We start from the raw sequence: 15,522 nt of genomic DNA, 5'->3' as shown, positions 1-15,522 counted from the left end.
TCATGGTGAAAGGGAAGAAAAACACCTTTGCTAACTACAGGCTTTTCTCATTAATAGGGAATGGTCTTAAAACACAGTGAATTCCATTGGCTAATTATTATTGGAAAATACAATTTAGTAGCAACTCTACACAAAATTGAAGGCAAAAGGAGAAGAGGGAGGCAGAGAATAAGATTGTTAGATAGTTATCACCAACTCACCGGGTGTGAATTTGAGCAAACTCCAGGAGATAGTGAAGGACAGGGAAGCCTGGAGTGCTGCAGTCCACGGGGTCACAAAGAGTCAGACGTGACTTCAAGACTGGACAACAACTATGTAAAATCTAATCATTTCACTTGGCAGACATTCCCTTTGGTTAAAGTAGACTACAAAAGTGTCTCCCGAGTGGGACACCATCCATGCGGCCAGTCAGGGTTACACTCTGCAGTTGCCTCCTCCTGACCCAGGCAACTGTCTACACCTATCTCCATACAGTCTCCCCAACTTTCAACTCTTCTACTGGTGAGGCAGGGCCTCGCCATCAGAATAAGACATATGCTTTGTCACCTTAGTCGCTCAGTCATGTCTAACTCATTGTGACCCCATGGGTTATAGCCTGCCAGGCTCCTCAGTCCATGGAATTTTCCAGGCAAGATACTAGAGTGGGTTGCCATTCCCTTTTCCAGGGGATTTTCCCAACCCAGGTATCGAACCTGGGTCTCCAGCAATGCAGGCAGATTCTTTATCATCTGAGCCACCAGGGAAGCCCTGAGGAAGAGCCCATCTAATGGTTAATACGCCCTCACTGTTCCTGAGGCCAAACAGGGCTCATGCCTTTGGCACAAAGCTCTGGAGTGTTAAGTGAAATACTTGGTCAGGCACTTGAGCAGATTAAAAAGTCCTTTTTGAAAAGGTGTTTGACTCTGACTGCAGGCCTCTGTGTGGCCTAGCCTGGCAGGGGAATGAACGTCCGTGTGTGGGCAGGGATACATTCCTAGAGCAGGAGCCAAGCCCCTGGCTGTGTGTCTGCTGCAGAAATCATCTAGAATGGACCTCTTTCATTAACAACCTTTGGCATCTAGGAAGCTACTCCAGTTGGTAGCATGGCACAGTGGAAAGAACACAGATTTTAAGGCCGGATTCCTGATTCTGCCCCCTTCTGTGTGATTTCCAACCAGTTACAGAATCTTTTCAGGCTTCAGATTTCCTCATTTGCAAGACTGGGATGGTTTGCACAGGACTGTTATGGAAATGAAAGTAGGTTACATATGCAAAGTGCTTGGCATACAGATTTTAAATAATTACTGATTCTCGCTCTTTGATTTTCCTTCTCTTCTTTCTGAGCCACAAATAACAGCTAACATTTATTGCGTGCTGTCTAGGAACCAAACACTGCCTTCAGTTCAGTTCAGTCGCTCAGTCGTGTCCGACTCTTTGCGACCCCATGAATCGCAGCATGCCAGGCCTCCCTGTCCATCACCAACTCCCAGAGTTCACTCAGACTCACGTCCATCGAGTCAGTGATGCCATCCAGCCATCTCATCCTCTGTCGTCCCCTTCTCCTCCTGCCCCCAATCCCTCCCAGCATCAGAGTCTTTTCCAATGAGTCAACTCTTTGCATGAGGTGGCCAAAGTACTGGAGTTTCAGCTCTAGCATCATTCCTTCCAAAGAAATCCCAGGGCTGATCTCCTTCAGAATGGACTGGTTGGATCTCCTTGCAGTCCAAGGGCCTCTCAAGAGTCTTCTCCAACACCACAGTTCAAAATCATCAATTCTTCGGCGCTCAGCCTTCTTCACAGTCCAACTCTCACATCCATACATGACCACTGAATCCTCACCTCACTCCCATGTGGTGCTATTATTCCAGCCATTATATCAGTCTACTTGGGCTGCCATATAAAATATCAGAGACTGAGTGGCTGAAATAATAGACATTAATTTTCTCACAGTTCTGGGGGCTAGAGGTCCTGGATCAAAGTGTTGGAAAGTCTGGTTTCTCCCAAGGCCTCCCTCTGGCTTGTAGATGGCCTACTGTTTCCTCACGTGGCCTCCTCTTTGTGTGTGTACCCCTGGTGTCTCCTCCTCTTCTTATGATGACACCAGCCACATCGAATTAGGCCCCCACTCTTATGATCCTTATGGCAGAAAGTGAAGAGGAACTAAAGAGCCTCTTAATAAAAGTGAAAGGAGAGTGGAAAAGCTGGCCTAAAACTCAACATTCAGAAAACGAAGATCATGGCATCCAGTCCCATCACTTCATGGCAAATAGAGGGGGAAAAAAAGTAGAAACAGTGGCAGATTTTATTTTCTTGGGCTCCAAAATCACTGTGGACAGTGACTGCAGTCATGAAATTAAAATATGCTTGCTCCTTGGAAGGAAAGCTATGACAGACCTAGACAGCATATTAAAAAGCAGAGATATCACTTTGCAGACAAAGGTCCATATAGTCAAGGCTATGGTTTTTCAGTAGTCATGTATGGATGTAAGAGTTGGACCATGAAGAAGGCTGAGTGCCTGAGTTGATGCTTTTGAGTTGTGGTGCTGGAGAAGACTCTTGAGAGTCGCTTGGGCAGCAAGGAGATCAAACGAGTCAATCCTAAAGGAGATCAACTCTGAATATAAATTGGAAGGATTGATGTGGAAGCTGAAGCTCCAATCCTTTGGCCTGATAGGAAGAGCTGATTCATCAGGAAAGACCCTGATCCTGGGAAAGAATGAGGGTAGCAGGAGAAGATGGTTGGATAGCATCACCGACTCAATGGATGTGAGTTTGAGCAAACTCCGGGAGATAGTGAAGGACAGGGAAGCCTGGGGTGTTGCAGTCCAGGGAATCAGAAACAACTGAGCGACTGAATAGCTTATGATCTCTGCTGCTGCTGCTGCTAAGGCACTTCAGTCGTGTCCGACTCTGTGTGACCCCATAGACGGCAGCCCATCAGGCTCCTTTGTCCCTGGGATTCTCCAGGCAAGAATACTAGAGTGGGTTGCCATTTCTTTCTCCAGGGGCTCTTCCAAATCTAGGGATCCAACCCTCATCTCCTGCATTGGCAGGTGGATTCTTTACTCCTGAGGTACTAGGGAAGCCCTATTGTCAATGACTAACTGTATATATTCAGTCATGTGCTGTCCTAGAATTTGACAAAAACTGAAATGAAAATTCAAGGTGAAAGATAGGACAAGCCTAGACAAGGCAGAATCCTACCACTGATTTGTGACTTGTAGTTCCATTTTTCAAGATAAATTGTAATATGCCAATTTACTAAACATACATTTATTTTCAGCAAAGCCCAGATTCCTTTGGTTCCCACTGCAGCGCCTTTTCAGAAATACTTATGAGAATCACCATAGAGAAAATGATCCCAGTTGTTTGCTGTCTTGGTCAGCTGGGCATCCCATAATAAGCACTACAGGCTGAGTGGCTTAAACAACAGAAATGTATCTCCTCATAGTTCTGGAACCTGGAGTTCTGAGATCAGGACGGCAGCATAGTTGACTTCTGGCTTGCAGACAGCTATCATCTCACTGTGTGCTCACAGACTACAAATCTGGGCTCCCCTCTTAGAAGGGTGCTAAATATAGCATGAGGGCCCCACCCTTATGACTTCACCTAAATCTAATTATATTTCAAAGGTCCTATCCAAATAATACCACATTGGGCTTCAACATATGAATTATAGGGACACAATTCAGTCCATGTGTGCATGTGTGCTAGGTCGCTTCAGTTATGTCTGACTCTTTGCTACCCTATGGATTGTAACCCACCATGCTCTGCTGTCCATGGGATTCTCCAGGCAAGAATATTGGAGTAGGTTACCATTTCCTACTCCAGAGGATCTTCCTGACCCAGAGACTGAACCCACATCTCCTGCTTTACTGGCGAATTCTTTACTACTGAGCCACCTGGGAAGCCCAGAGAATCTCATACTTAGAGTTTAAAGCAATGGTTCTTTAACCCATAAACCCCACAAGGTTGCAAGGTTTAGAAGCAAAGAGTAAACTGCTAGGCCAGGGGGTGAGATCTGGTTTTACAGAAGTTAAATGGTTATACTGGGCACTAGCCATGCACCATGACAAAGAGATGACTGAAATATTAGTACTGAATAAGTACATGTGGAAAATCTGCTTTTCCCAGAAGGAGAGATAAACTAATTTGGCAATCCTCAAAAGACTTACAAACCTTGCTAGTGTTAGCCTCTACTCAAGTTACAACTTGCATGAAACATCAAGGAGATTTCAGCTGTGTTGAAGTGGTTGCTTTGGCCACCATGTTTTCTCTCATATGGATTGCTGTGTAGATTAGGTGATTCATTTATAACTGGATCTATTCAACATGGAATTGATTCACAAGAGCCATAATTATTGGATAAATAAATGCTTTTGACCTCAGTATTTCCCTTGACCATTCAGTTCAGTTCAGTCACTCAGTAGTGTGACTCTTTGCGACCCCATGGACTGAAGCACGCCAGGCCTCCCTGTCCATCAACAACTCCCGGAGTTTACCCAAACTCATGTCCATGGAGTCAGTGATGCCATCCAACCATCTCATCCTCTGTCATCCCCTTCTCCCACCTTCAATCTTTCGCAGCATCAGGGTCTTTTCCAGTGAGTCAGTTCTTTGCATCAGATGGCCAAAGTATTGGAGTTTCAGCTTCAACATCAGTCCTTCCAATGAACATTCAGGACTGATTTCCTTTAGGATGGACTTATTGGATCTCCTTGCAGTCCAAAGGACTCTTAAGAGTCTTCTCTAATACCACAGTTCAAAAGCATCAATTCTTTGGTGCTCAGCTTTCTTTAAAGTCCAACTCTCAGATCCATACATGACTACTGGAAAAACCATAGCCTACCTTGACCATACAACTTATTTTTTTATATAGAAAATATTAGGACATTAATTTTATATCCATGCCTCAAATCACTTGATATTTCAAAAAGATGATACCTTTCTTCTTTGAGTTGGATAAGTATTCATGCTCTTCTTTGACAGAGATTTTGCAGCTCTTGATTCGACAGAAAAAAGATCGTCTTGAGCCAGAATACACATGACTCTTACTTGTGTGGAAATTACTGTGAACTTGCAAAGCAGCTTTCATAGTTCAAGGAGGCAAGAGAATAGGAAGAAAATGTTTTCAAATAAATTTAAAATGTATTTCCTCATGTGTTCTGGTCATCTATGGTTATTGACATCATTGTACAGCAAACCCCAAAGTGAAACACACCAAAAAATATATTATAATCACTTGCAATTTATCTTTATATTTTTCCTCAGGGGGGAAGATAGTAAAGATAACTTAAATGAAATAAAAATTACATGAAAAAACTTAACTAAAATAGTATCAGTGGCACAAAACATCATTATTTTATATGATAAACGATTATTAGGCAATAAGCAGTTTCAGAGAAAAGAAGTATTTCTGGAAAAGATAGAGACTATGTATACTTCCCAAGAACAATTATACAAGGTCTTTCACATTAAGAAGACCTAACATATTTGAGAAAGAGAATAGTTATCCCTTAGCAAACAACTAAATAATAAAAAAAACTCCAGCAATTTTTTTATCCCAAATGACACTTTCCAGTAAAGATTTTATTAGCATATGAAAGCTAGAGAATATGAAGTAATCACATTTTCCCAAAGGCATCTTCATACATTTGCTTTGATACATGAATTCTCTATATAGTGATATTTTTTAAATTGAGGTTGATGATTATAAAGTTATTAAATACTTCTCCCCTTGATAAAACTATAATTAGCTAACTTTTCAAAAAACTATATTGCTATACTTTTAAGTAAGAATTATATTTCCATAAAATGATAAGAAGGCTGAAATGAGTACTTACCTTTGGCATCTATTAGCTTCTCTCTGGGTGAAATATCAGAGGAAGAAAGTTGTTCCTTTACTTTGGAAACATCTTTTGGATGTAAGAAGTCAAATAAGCTTTGTCCAATCAAACTAGCCTATTTATAAGGTAGAAGTTCGTTTAAAATCAGTATCATGTTATTTCTATGTTTCCTCAAACAAACAAATGATACTGTTTCTTTGGTTAAAGTGGCTTTTTCTTAAGCTTGGATACATCAACTACACTGGGTGAAGTTACCTTAGTGTTAAAAGCAGAGTAAAACTTGCAGACAAAAAAAAAGTACATAGACACAGACCCATAATTGGATACACACAAATCACATACACACACCTAATAACTAACATTTTATTTAAACTTAATCATTGGTAAAAGTAGTAAAGAAAAAAAGAGTGGGCTTCCTGGGTAGCTCAGTTGGTAAAGAATCCACCTGCAATGCAGGAGACCCCAGTTTGATTCCTGGGTCAGTAAGATCTGCTGGAGAAGGGATAGGCTACCCACTCCAGTATTCTTGTACTTCCCTTGTGGCTCAGCTGGTAAAGAATTCACCTGCAATGAGGGAGACCTGGATTTGATCCCTGGGTTGGGAAGATCCCCTGGAAGAGGGAAAGGCTACCCACTCCAGTATTCTGGCCTGGAGAATTCCATGGACTGTATAGGCCATAGGATCACAATGAGTCAGACACTTTTCACTTTCACTTTCATTGGTAAAAGTAAAAACATTATATTACAGAATAATATAAAAGACACAGAATACCTATGATCTCATGATGTGACTCAGAAATTTACCATACTGCCTTAAAAAATTACCATACTATTGATAAACCAAACCCAACTTGGTACACCTCCTTCCTACTTGGCATTTCACTTCTCCCCACATGCAGAGCATTCCTTGGCCCATGACTTTGTTTGCATGGTCTCATCACCTGGAAATCACTATCTCTTCTCTATAAATTCAGTTCCCTGGCCAAGCTAGCCAATTGCCTTTTACTCCCTAACTTCCAAGATTCCCTCTCCAAACCTGAAATGTCTTCTTCCTCCTCTCTGCTCTAAACTAGCAGACATTCTACTTCACATGTGAAGACTACAGTGATCACTCTCTTCTGAATTTATTACCCAAGTAGACATTCCAATGGGAGGTAGAACAAATGGACCAGCTGGTCCAAGTGGCCTGGAGTGCTTGGCAGTTAGATCAGTATAGTTCAGTCACTCAGTCATGTCCAACTCTTTGAGACCCCAGAGACTACAGCACACCAGGCTTCCCTGTCCATCACCAACTCCTGGAGCTTGCTCAAACTCGTGTGCATTGAGTCGGTGATGCCATCCAACCATCTCATCCTCTGTTGTCCCCTTCTCCTCCTGCCTTCAGTCTTTCCCAGCATCAGGTCTTTTTCAATGAGTCAGTTCTTCACATCAGGTGGCCAAAGAATTGGAGTTTCAGCTTCAGCATCAGTCCTTCCAATGAATATTCAGGACTGATTTCCTTTAGGATGGAATGGTTGGATCTCCTTGCAATCAAGACTCTTCTCCAACATCACAGCTCAAAAACATCAATTATTCAGTGCTCAGCTTTCTTGATAGTCCAACTCTCACATCCATACATGACTACTAGAAAAACAATAGACTGATGTATAAATCAGATTGCTAGTTTTTTTCTTTTTTTTTTTTTAAGGCAGTTAGCTAGCTCTACTTAAAAAAAAAAAAAAGCTAGCAATCTGATTTATACTTCAGTCTATTGTGTGATTGGCTAATATAAGTCTATGCCCAGAACTCTGCTTCAGAGCAAATTAGTTTTATTTTAATTGACGTATAGTTGATTTACAATGTTGTATCAGTCTCTGCTATACAGACAGATCAGATTTCTGAAGCTGAAGCTGAGGACAAGACCCTATACCACAGGGATCCCAAAGTCCTCCTGAGCAGTCAGTGAGTCTCATGGTCTCTGAAATGCAAAGTCAGTGTCCAGTGGGACGGGACTCTTTGTCACTAATTTGGAACTTAAGAGCTATCTTCAGCTGTCAGGTATCTTGGTGTGTACCTATGTGAGTGATGTTCTCTATTTCCAATTAGAAAATATAATAATCAAATCAGCTGTGTGATTCCTTCAGTCTTCACTCCTTTTGTATGTAGGCTCATACTATCTATTTCTTTTATTTAACTCATTATCTATGAATGCCTTCCATCTCTCCATATTTTCAAGTTTTGGGGAGAATATAGGCTGAGATTGATGAGAGTTATTTATGATCAAAGCTGTTATCTTTACATTATCTTATATTACATATTATAATATATACATATTATATTATATTATTGTATTATATTTCTGTTTTAAAGGAGACCACATGTACTAGTTTATTCTCTCTGTTGGTTTCAATCCTATAGTTTTTGAGTAACTAGTCTAAATTAAATGGTGTTCAAAAATGAGACAAATCAATCACAGTGCTGGTTAAATAAAGGGTGTATTTGGGAATTTGTTGCCAGAGCCTACAGCCAAAGCTGTTTCACAATGCACATAGCTTAATAAATATTAATGCTCTCTCTTGGAGGAAACAGGCAAGGGTGACTAATATTTTTCCAACACTCAAATATGATATCTTATTTAATGTGTTTATATCCTGAAAAACAGGTATAATCATGATTTTCATTTTTTACATAGGAGGAAGCTGAGGTTCAAGAAAATGAAATAACTTGCTTAAGGAAGTAAACACTCCTGTCAGTAACAAAAATTCATACTTTTTCCACATATCTTCCCATCTCTCTTGAAATTCTAACTCAGCAGAACCCAATCCCACAACCCAGGGGGAAGAAAGAGTTCAGAAGCTTCAACATATGTGTTATTTAAAAAAAATAAACATAATAAGAAATATCCTCAGTTTTGGATACCTGATCATAATTAAGTATTTTGGAGACCGATTTAGAAACGAAGAGAATTTTTCCTCTTTCACATCCAACCACAAATAGGAAGCCTTCTGCAGTCTAGGATTTAAAAATATAATACAAGGTGAATACTTTAAAAGATCTTGAGGGAAACGTGGTTCACTGATTTATGTAGGTATAGACATTAGATTTATTTTGCTCTTCTTGATGTATTAACCTACCCACAGTTTAAATTCTAACGAGCATTGTAAACAATTAAAAACCAAGTTAATTGGATTGTTAATGGGTAGAGTTTCTTTTGAAGGTGATGGTAATGTTCTAAAATTGCATTGTGGGAGTTTCCTGGTGGTCCAGTGGCTAAGAGTCCATGCTTCCAATGCAGAGGGCCCAGGTTTGATCCCTAGTCTGGGAACTAGATCCCACATGCCACAAGTAAGACTTTTCATGCCTCAACTAAAGATTACATGTACCACAGCTAAGACCCGGTGCAGCTAAATAAATAAATATTTAAAATTTTTCTTTAAAAATGATAAAAGAGTTGCATTGTGATTATGATTGCATTAACTGTGAATATACTAAAAACCATATGGTATGTAAATTATCTCAAAAAAAAGAGTTAAACAAAAAATAAAATAAAAGATCTTCTGTCTCTCTCATACATATACATTCAGATTTTGAGAAAATTACTGTAGCAATAAAACTAAAGAGTGGTCGTAAGAGCTAGTAAAGTTAATTTTAAGAAATTTTCTCATTATATAAAATGATTGATAACATCAAATTGAACTCCAGTCGAAACTAATGTTTTTCATCTGGAAAGTCCAGGAATGCAATATTAAATTGAAATATTTCATAATATAAAAATTACCTGTGTCAAGTTCTATACTCATATAGAAACTCTGTAAACATATCAAAACACATCCATAACAGTTGCCTATGGATGTGTTGAGATGGAAGGACTGTGCAGACTGGGAAGCATCAGGAATATTATATTTGAATTCAGCTGTTCAGATAAAAAAGGGGCTCTTAAAAAAATTCAAGGACAAATGTATATAAAATCTTTCTGTTTAGTCATACAAAGGCATAAAGCCTAGTAGTAACAGCACAAGATCAAGAAACATATTGCCTCCTGGGGGCAGAATAAGCCAATGACATCGTCATATTTTCCACATCAAATAAACCTCTAGACCAATGAATCTGATGCATTTGAAATGATGACGACAGAAATGGCAAAGCATTAACTAACAATTCATTCAGTAAGCAGTGGCTGGCTCTGCGGAGGACAGGATCCTGAAGGAATTGAGTACAAGATAGATGGCTTTGAAGGAGGGGGTAATAGAGGGGCACAGAGCTTACAGTGTGCAAGGTGAGCATGTCAGGAAGCATAAGGAGCTTAGCGTTAAAGACTAGCTATGCTCTCTCTTTGGAACATGCCCATCCTCTGCCTCTACATTCATTAGCTCAAACTAATAAGACACGAGTTTCCCTGGTGCCTCAGATGGTAAAGAATCCGCCTGCAATGAGGGAGATCTGGGTTCCATCCCTGCACTGGGAAGATTCCCTGGAGCAGGGAATGGCAACCCACTCCAGTATTCTTGCCTGGAGAATTCCTCGGACAGAGGAGCCTGGCGGGCTATGGTCCAGGAGGTTGCAAAGAGTCGGACACAATGGACACAGTTACTTGTGATAACTTAAATTTTTATCTTAAAGGAAATTTGACATAATATATATTCCTGTACATTTACAATAGAAAGTACTAAAGAAAATTTTCCTCCCATTCAGATAAAAATGAAAGGATAATACAACTTAGGCAAGCATATCTCTTTACTTACCTTAAGAATTAAGTGTCTGAGCTCATTATCATGAATGAATGAAGGTCTGTAATTATTTCCTGGGTAAGAACTTGTCATACCTAAAAATAAAGAAGTTATATAGTTAACTGAAAATCAAGTAGAGATGGAAATATAGTAGATGCTCAGTGAATATTAGCAATTCTGGGGCTGCTATTGGTGATGACAAGGATGATGGTATTTTCTTTTCTAGCATACTCTAAGATCTCTTCTATAATTATTCTCTTTCTTTCTTGTTACTTGATTGCAATTTCCTGCTTTCAGATAAGTTCTTAGAGCTACTTATTCCTTTATACACAAATGTACGGACAGTAAAAGCTGTATATTGAAAAGAGATAAAAATGCAATATATTATCTATAACATAATAACACACAACAATATTCAAGACTCTGGTTATTTTATAATCTCTTAGCTTCCTAAAACTGATCATATGGTGATCCAGTGGTTGAGGTAATCTGCTTTGCAATGCAGGAGATGTGGGTTTAATTCCTGGTTGGGGAACTAAGATCCCCCAACTATGCCTTGGAGCAACTAAGCCCACTTATGTGCTGCAACTACTGAAGCCTGAACGCTTGGAGTCTGTGTGGCACAACTAGAGAGTCCAAGCACAGTACCGAAAGAGCGCACATGATGTAACAAAGATCCCGCATGCCACAACTAAGACCAGAGGTAGTCAAGTAAATAATAAAAAATACTCCTTTCAAAAAAAAAACCCTAAAAACAAAAACACCTGATCATATGAATTATCCTGAATAGGGAGATTATTGAATTCTAAGCAAATTTTATGGATTCATAGGATTTTCTATATGAACCTTTAAAGACCATATGGAGACTTCTGACAGTATACAAAATGTATAAAGTATAAATGAAATCATTCATTTTAAGCCCTTTCACAGAGTTCATCATGTTGAAAGGAAAGTCTCTAAAGCACCCAAAAGAGCTTGGAAAAGGGTAAGGAATGATCAGATCAGTTCAGTTAAGTTCAGTTGCTCAGTAGTGTCTGACTCTTTGCGACCCCAGAGACTGCAGCACACCAGGCTTCCCTGTCCATCACCAACTCCCAGAGCTTGCTCAAACTCATGTCCATCGAGTCACTGATGCCATCCAACCATCTCATCCTCTGTCATCCCCTTCTCTTCCCACCTTCAGTCTTTCCCAGCATCAGGGTCTTTTCCAATGAGTCAGTTCTTCGCATCTGGTGGCCAAAGTATTGGAGTTTCAGCTTCAACATCAGTCTTTCCAATGAATATTCAGGACTGATTTCCTTTAGGATTGACTGGTTTGATCTCCTTATAGTCCAAGGGACTCTCACCCAGTTGGAGTCTTCTCCAACACCACAGTTCAAAAACATCAATTCTATGGCACTCAACTTTCTTTATAATCTTTTATAATTTTCTTATAATCTTTCTTTATAATCTTTTTTTCCAGTAGCTGGAAAAACCATAGTTTTGACTAGACAGACCTTTGTCGGCCAAGTAATGTCTCTTCTTTTTAAAATGCTATCTAGGTTTGTCATAGAGCAAGGAGCAAGAGCCTTTTAATTTCATGGCTGCAGTCACCATCTGCAGTGATTTTGGAGCCCCAAAAAATAAAGTCTCACGGTTTCTATTGTTTCCCCATCTATTTGCCATGAAGTGATGGGACTGGATGCCATGATCTTAGTTTATTGAATGTTGAGTTTTAAGCCAGTTTTCTCACTCTCCTCTTTCACTTTCATCAAGAGGCTCTTCAGTTCCTCTTCGTTTTCTGCCATAAGGGTGGTGTCATCTGTGTATCTGAGGTTATTGATATTTCTCCCGGCAATCTTGATTCCAGCTTGTGCTACATCCAGCGTGATGATCAGGTCAAACCTAGGTAAAAGTTTGACCTGAGAGAAGTAAAGAAAGAACTAAAACTAATACGTTTGTCTTGAGGACATCCACCAAGTCTTACAGGGAAAGCCCTCCATGGCCACAAGGGGGCGCAGAGGACTGTTCACCCAGCCCAGGTAACTCTAAGCAAGGGTGATTCAAAAGTAAATCAAATTTCCCTTCCTTACACTTCCCAATTTCCCTAAACAGCAATCCTCCTAGGGACTGCAAAGAAAGATGTTTTTGCAAAAAAAAAAAAAGATGGGGGTAACACTCTGATACAGGCTAACCATTAACTGGCCTTTGGATGAATTTACAGCCCAAACTCACCAATTACCTGGAGCTTCCCTGGTAGCTCAGATGGTAAAGAAAGTGCCTGTAATGCAGGAGAAGCAGGTTTGAGCCCTGGGTTGGCAAGATCCCCCTGGAGAAGGAAATGGCAACCCACTCCAATATTCTTGCTGGGGAAACCCATGAACTGAGGAGCCTGGCGGGCTATAGTCCATGAGGTTGCAAAGAGTTGGACATGACTTAGCCACTAAATCATCAACACCAATTACCTAAGTGGTGGGAAAAGAACAAAACCAGAAAATGAAAAATCCTCATGGAATGATTTGGTAAAGTCTTCTCAGACTGGCAGCATCCTTACAAGGCCTGACATAAGCAAAAGAAAGCTCTTTTGGAATCTACCTTCTAGGTAGCCCTCAAAGAATCTCCCCACATGACTTCTTGTTATTATTATTATTGTTATCAGTCCCCAGGAGACTTGTAGGAGGGAGTTGAGCAAAAGCTAAAGATGCAGACCTGAGTGCCTGGCTGGCACAGGAATAAATCAGTGTGAGCAAGGCAGTGACACTTGCAGGCTGGCTTGAAGCCAGGCTGGCAGAATTGTGCTGAGGTAACCTGGTCAGTGCCAGTCAGCCAGAGTGGGTGAGCCCTGGCTAAATAGATGAGTGAGGACGTGAGGCCATGACAGTGAGGCAAAGACGGCAGTCAGTGTAGAGCTGAAGTTAGGGTGAAGTGAGCTAACAATGTATGGTGTGCGATTCTGTACTCCTGCCATCGGGCAGTGACAAATATGATTCTCAGATTCTAGTGGCAAAAACAAATGCAGAACATGATGACTTACTTTTACTAAGTTCTTCATTGTCATTTATTGTCATTTTATTTTATTGTGTTCTTCATCGTCATCGAAAATGACAATATGACAATAATAATGACAATGATCATTATAATGATAAGGATAATAAGGATCAATATGATGATAACAACTCTTCTTCCTCATCCTCGGACCACCACCTCCACCATTAAGAAACACTGTGCTCAAGGACGTCCCTGAGGACCTGCCTCAGGGAAAGGAAAGGCTACGCACTCCAGTATTCTTGCCTGAAGAATTCCATGGGCAGAGGAGCCTGGTAGGCTACAGTCCATGGGGTTGCAAAGAGTCCAACATGACTGAGAGACTAACATACACACACATGGAAATGTAGAACTGCTGGGACATACCAGCCTATGAGCGTTTTCCCCTTAATTAATTGTGCTATATTTTACAATGGATAGGGAAGGGGAGTACTTGCCCTTTCCCCAGATAATTTGAGATGCATTACTGTAGAATGTAGAGAAAAAAAAAATCATTTCACATCCTCTGTCTTCAGAGTAATTATCTGTGGACCATCCACATGCAACCCTCTCATGGCATCTAGGCATTTTTGGGGATGGAATTGCGGTACCCTCTGGCCAGAGCACTGGAATGAAGCCCCCGGCTGCTCTATGTCATCTCACCCATGGGTAGCACTAAGGATCTGGTCAGGATGTCTGATGAGGATAAGACCATCTCATTTCAGTTTACAAGGACCAATGGTGAAGTCTATGCTATGTTCCAAAGAACCCCATCTGGATTTAGACAGTGTCTCCTCCTTACTGAGCTTGCCCTGCAGCACATCCCATGCATAGTTCCATGTATCATTAATCACACTGGGTGTTAATAATCTCTCCCTGGGTCTATTCCTTATCCACCACGCACCCCCCGCCCCCAGCACAGAGACCTTGCCTCCTTCATTTGCCTAACCCCAGCACAGAACAAGAACTCAGCTGATGCTCAGTGCATATGTATTGAATTAGGTTGCTGATTCATAGCTTTTCCCTCAGGTCCTCCTCCCTCAGAACGCTGTGAATGTAAAAACTGTTGGGTAATTTTAGGGTTGCAATCAAATGACCTCAGTTGAACCTGCTAATGTTCATTGCTAACAGATTTAAGAGAAATATTGCACACAACTTACGCAAGGCCTAGTTGTGAATAAAAGAGAATCTTCTTTCACAATGGGCTGTTATGAACAAAAGACCACCAATCATGCTCCCAGAAGGAGGCCTGCCAGGCAGTTCCCCAACCCCAGGCCTGCTGTGCATACAGTACTGAAGGGATCGAGAGCTGTACTTGCTTTCCCCACAGCCTGCTCTCCAGATCTACTTGTGCTCGGTGGGAGTGCACAAGCCAGTTTTCTACCATCTGCAGAGATCTAAGGAAGGTGCTTTAAGGCACAACCTGCACAAAGTGAAGTCGCTCAGTCGTGTCTGACTCTTTGCAACCCCATGGACTGTAGTCTACCAGGCTCCTCTGTCCATGGGATTTTCCAGGCAATAGTCCTGGAGTGGATTGCCATTTCCTTCTCCAGGGGATCTTCCCAACCCAGGGATGGAACCCAGGTCTCCTGCATTGTAGACAGACGCTTTACCATCTGAGCCTAAATAGCCCTGTAATAGCTGTCTCTAGTTTTACTTCCTAATTTGTAGATGTCCCTTCCTCCTCCAATCTGAGTAGATCTGTCAGGATTTTTTGGTTCATTATGAAGTAAGATCCTCTTGGTCTGGGCTCCAGTTTGCACATGGAATCCAGGTAATACCACTCTCCTCTAAATCACTTTTAAGTCAACTTGGCAAAATCTGTGTTCTAGCCACAGACCTTCCTTCTCCCTGAAACAGACTGTCCTTTTCCTGGCATGCAGTTCAGGACAGAGATCTAAATAAGACTGTTGGCCTTCCTTTGCTTATTCCTTTTTAATACTTTTGGAGCAAGATTTCACTATAATCTTTTAGATCTTTACAAATCT

At 40.9% G+C, this 15,522-nt stretch overlaps 1 protein-coding gene across 1 annotated transcript in view; it reads right to left on the bottom strand.

Moving 5' to 3' along the window:
* BMAL2 (basic helix-loop-helix ARNT like 2) overlaps positions 1-15,522 on the bottom strand; it is a 97,825-nt gene that overhangs the window by 32,638 nt on the left and 49,665 nt on the right. Inside the window, exons 4-7 of the mRNA XM_055572590.1 lie at positions 10,547-10,626; positions 8,724-8,816; positions 5,823-5,940; positions 4,924-5,067 (exon numbers count right to left, since the gene is read on the bottom strand). Coding sequence (XP_055428565.1) covers positions 4,924-5,067; positions 5,823-5,940; positions 8,724-8,816; positions 10,547-10,626 — 435 coding nt within the window. The remainder of the gene's footprint in view (positions 1-4,923; positions 5,068-5,822; positions 5,941-8,723; positions 8,817-10,546; positions 10,627-15,522) is intronic.

The sequence above is a fragment of the Bubalus kerabau genome, chromosome 1 (genome assembly GCF_029407905.1).
Source record: "Bubalus kerabau isolate K-KA32 ecotype Philippines breed swamp buffalo chromosome 1, PCC_UOA_SB_1v2, whole genome shotgun sequence".
NCBI classification, from domain to species: domain Eukaryota; kingdom Metazoa; phylum Chordata; class Mammalia; order Artiodactyla; family Bovidae; genus Bubalus; species Bubalus kerabau.
The sequence above is the reverse complement of the archived record's forward strand: the minus strand, read 5'-3'. Positions and strand labels throughout refer to the sequence as shown.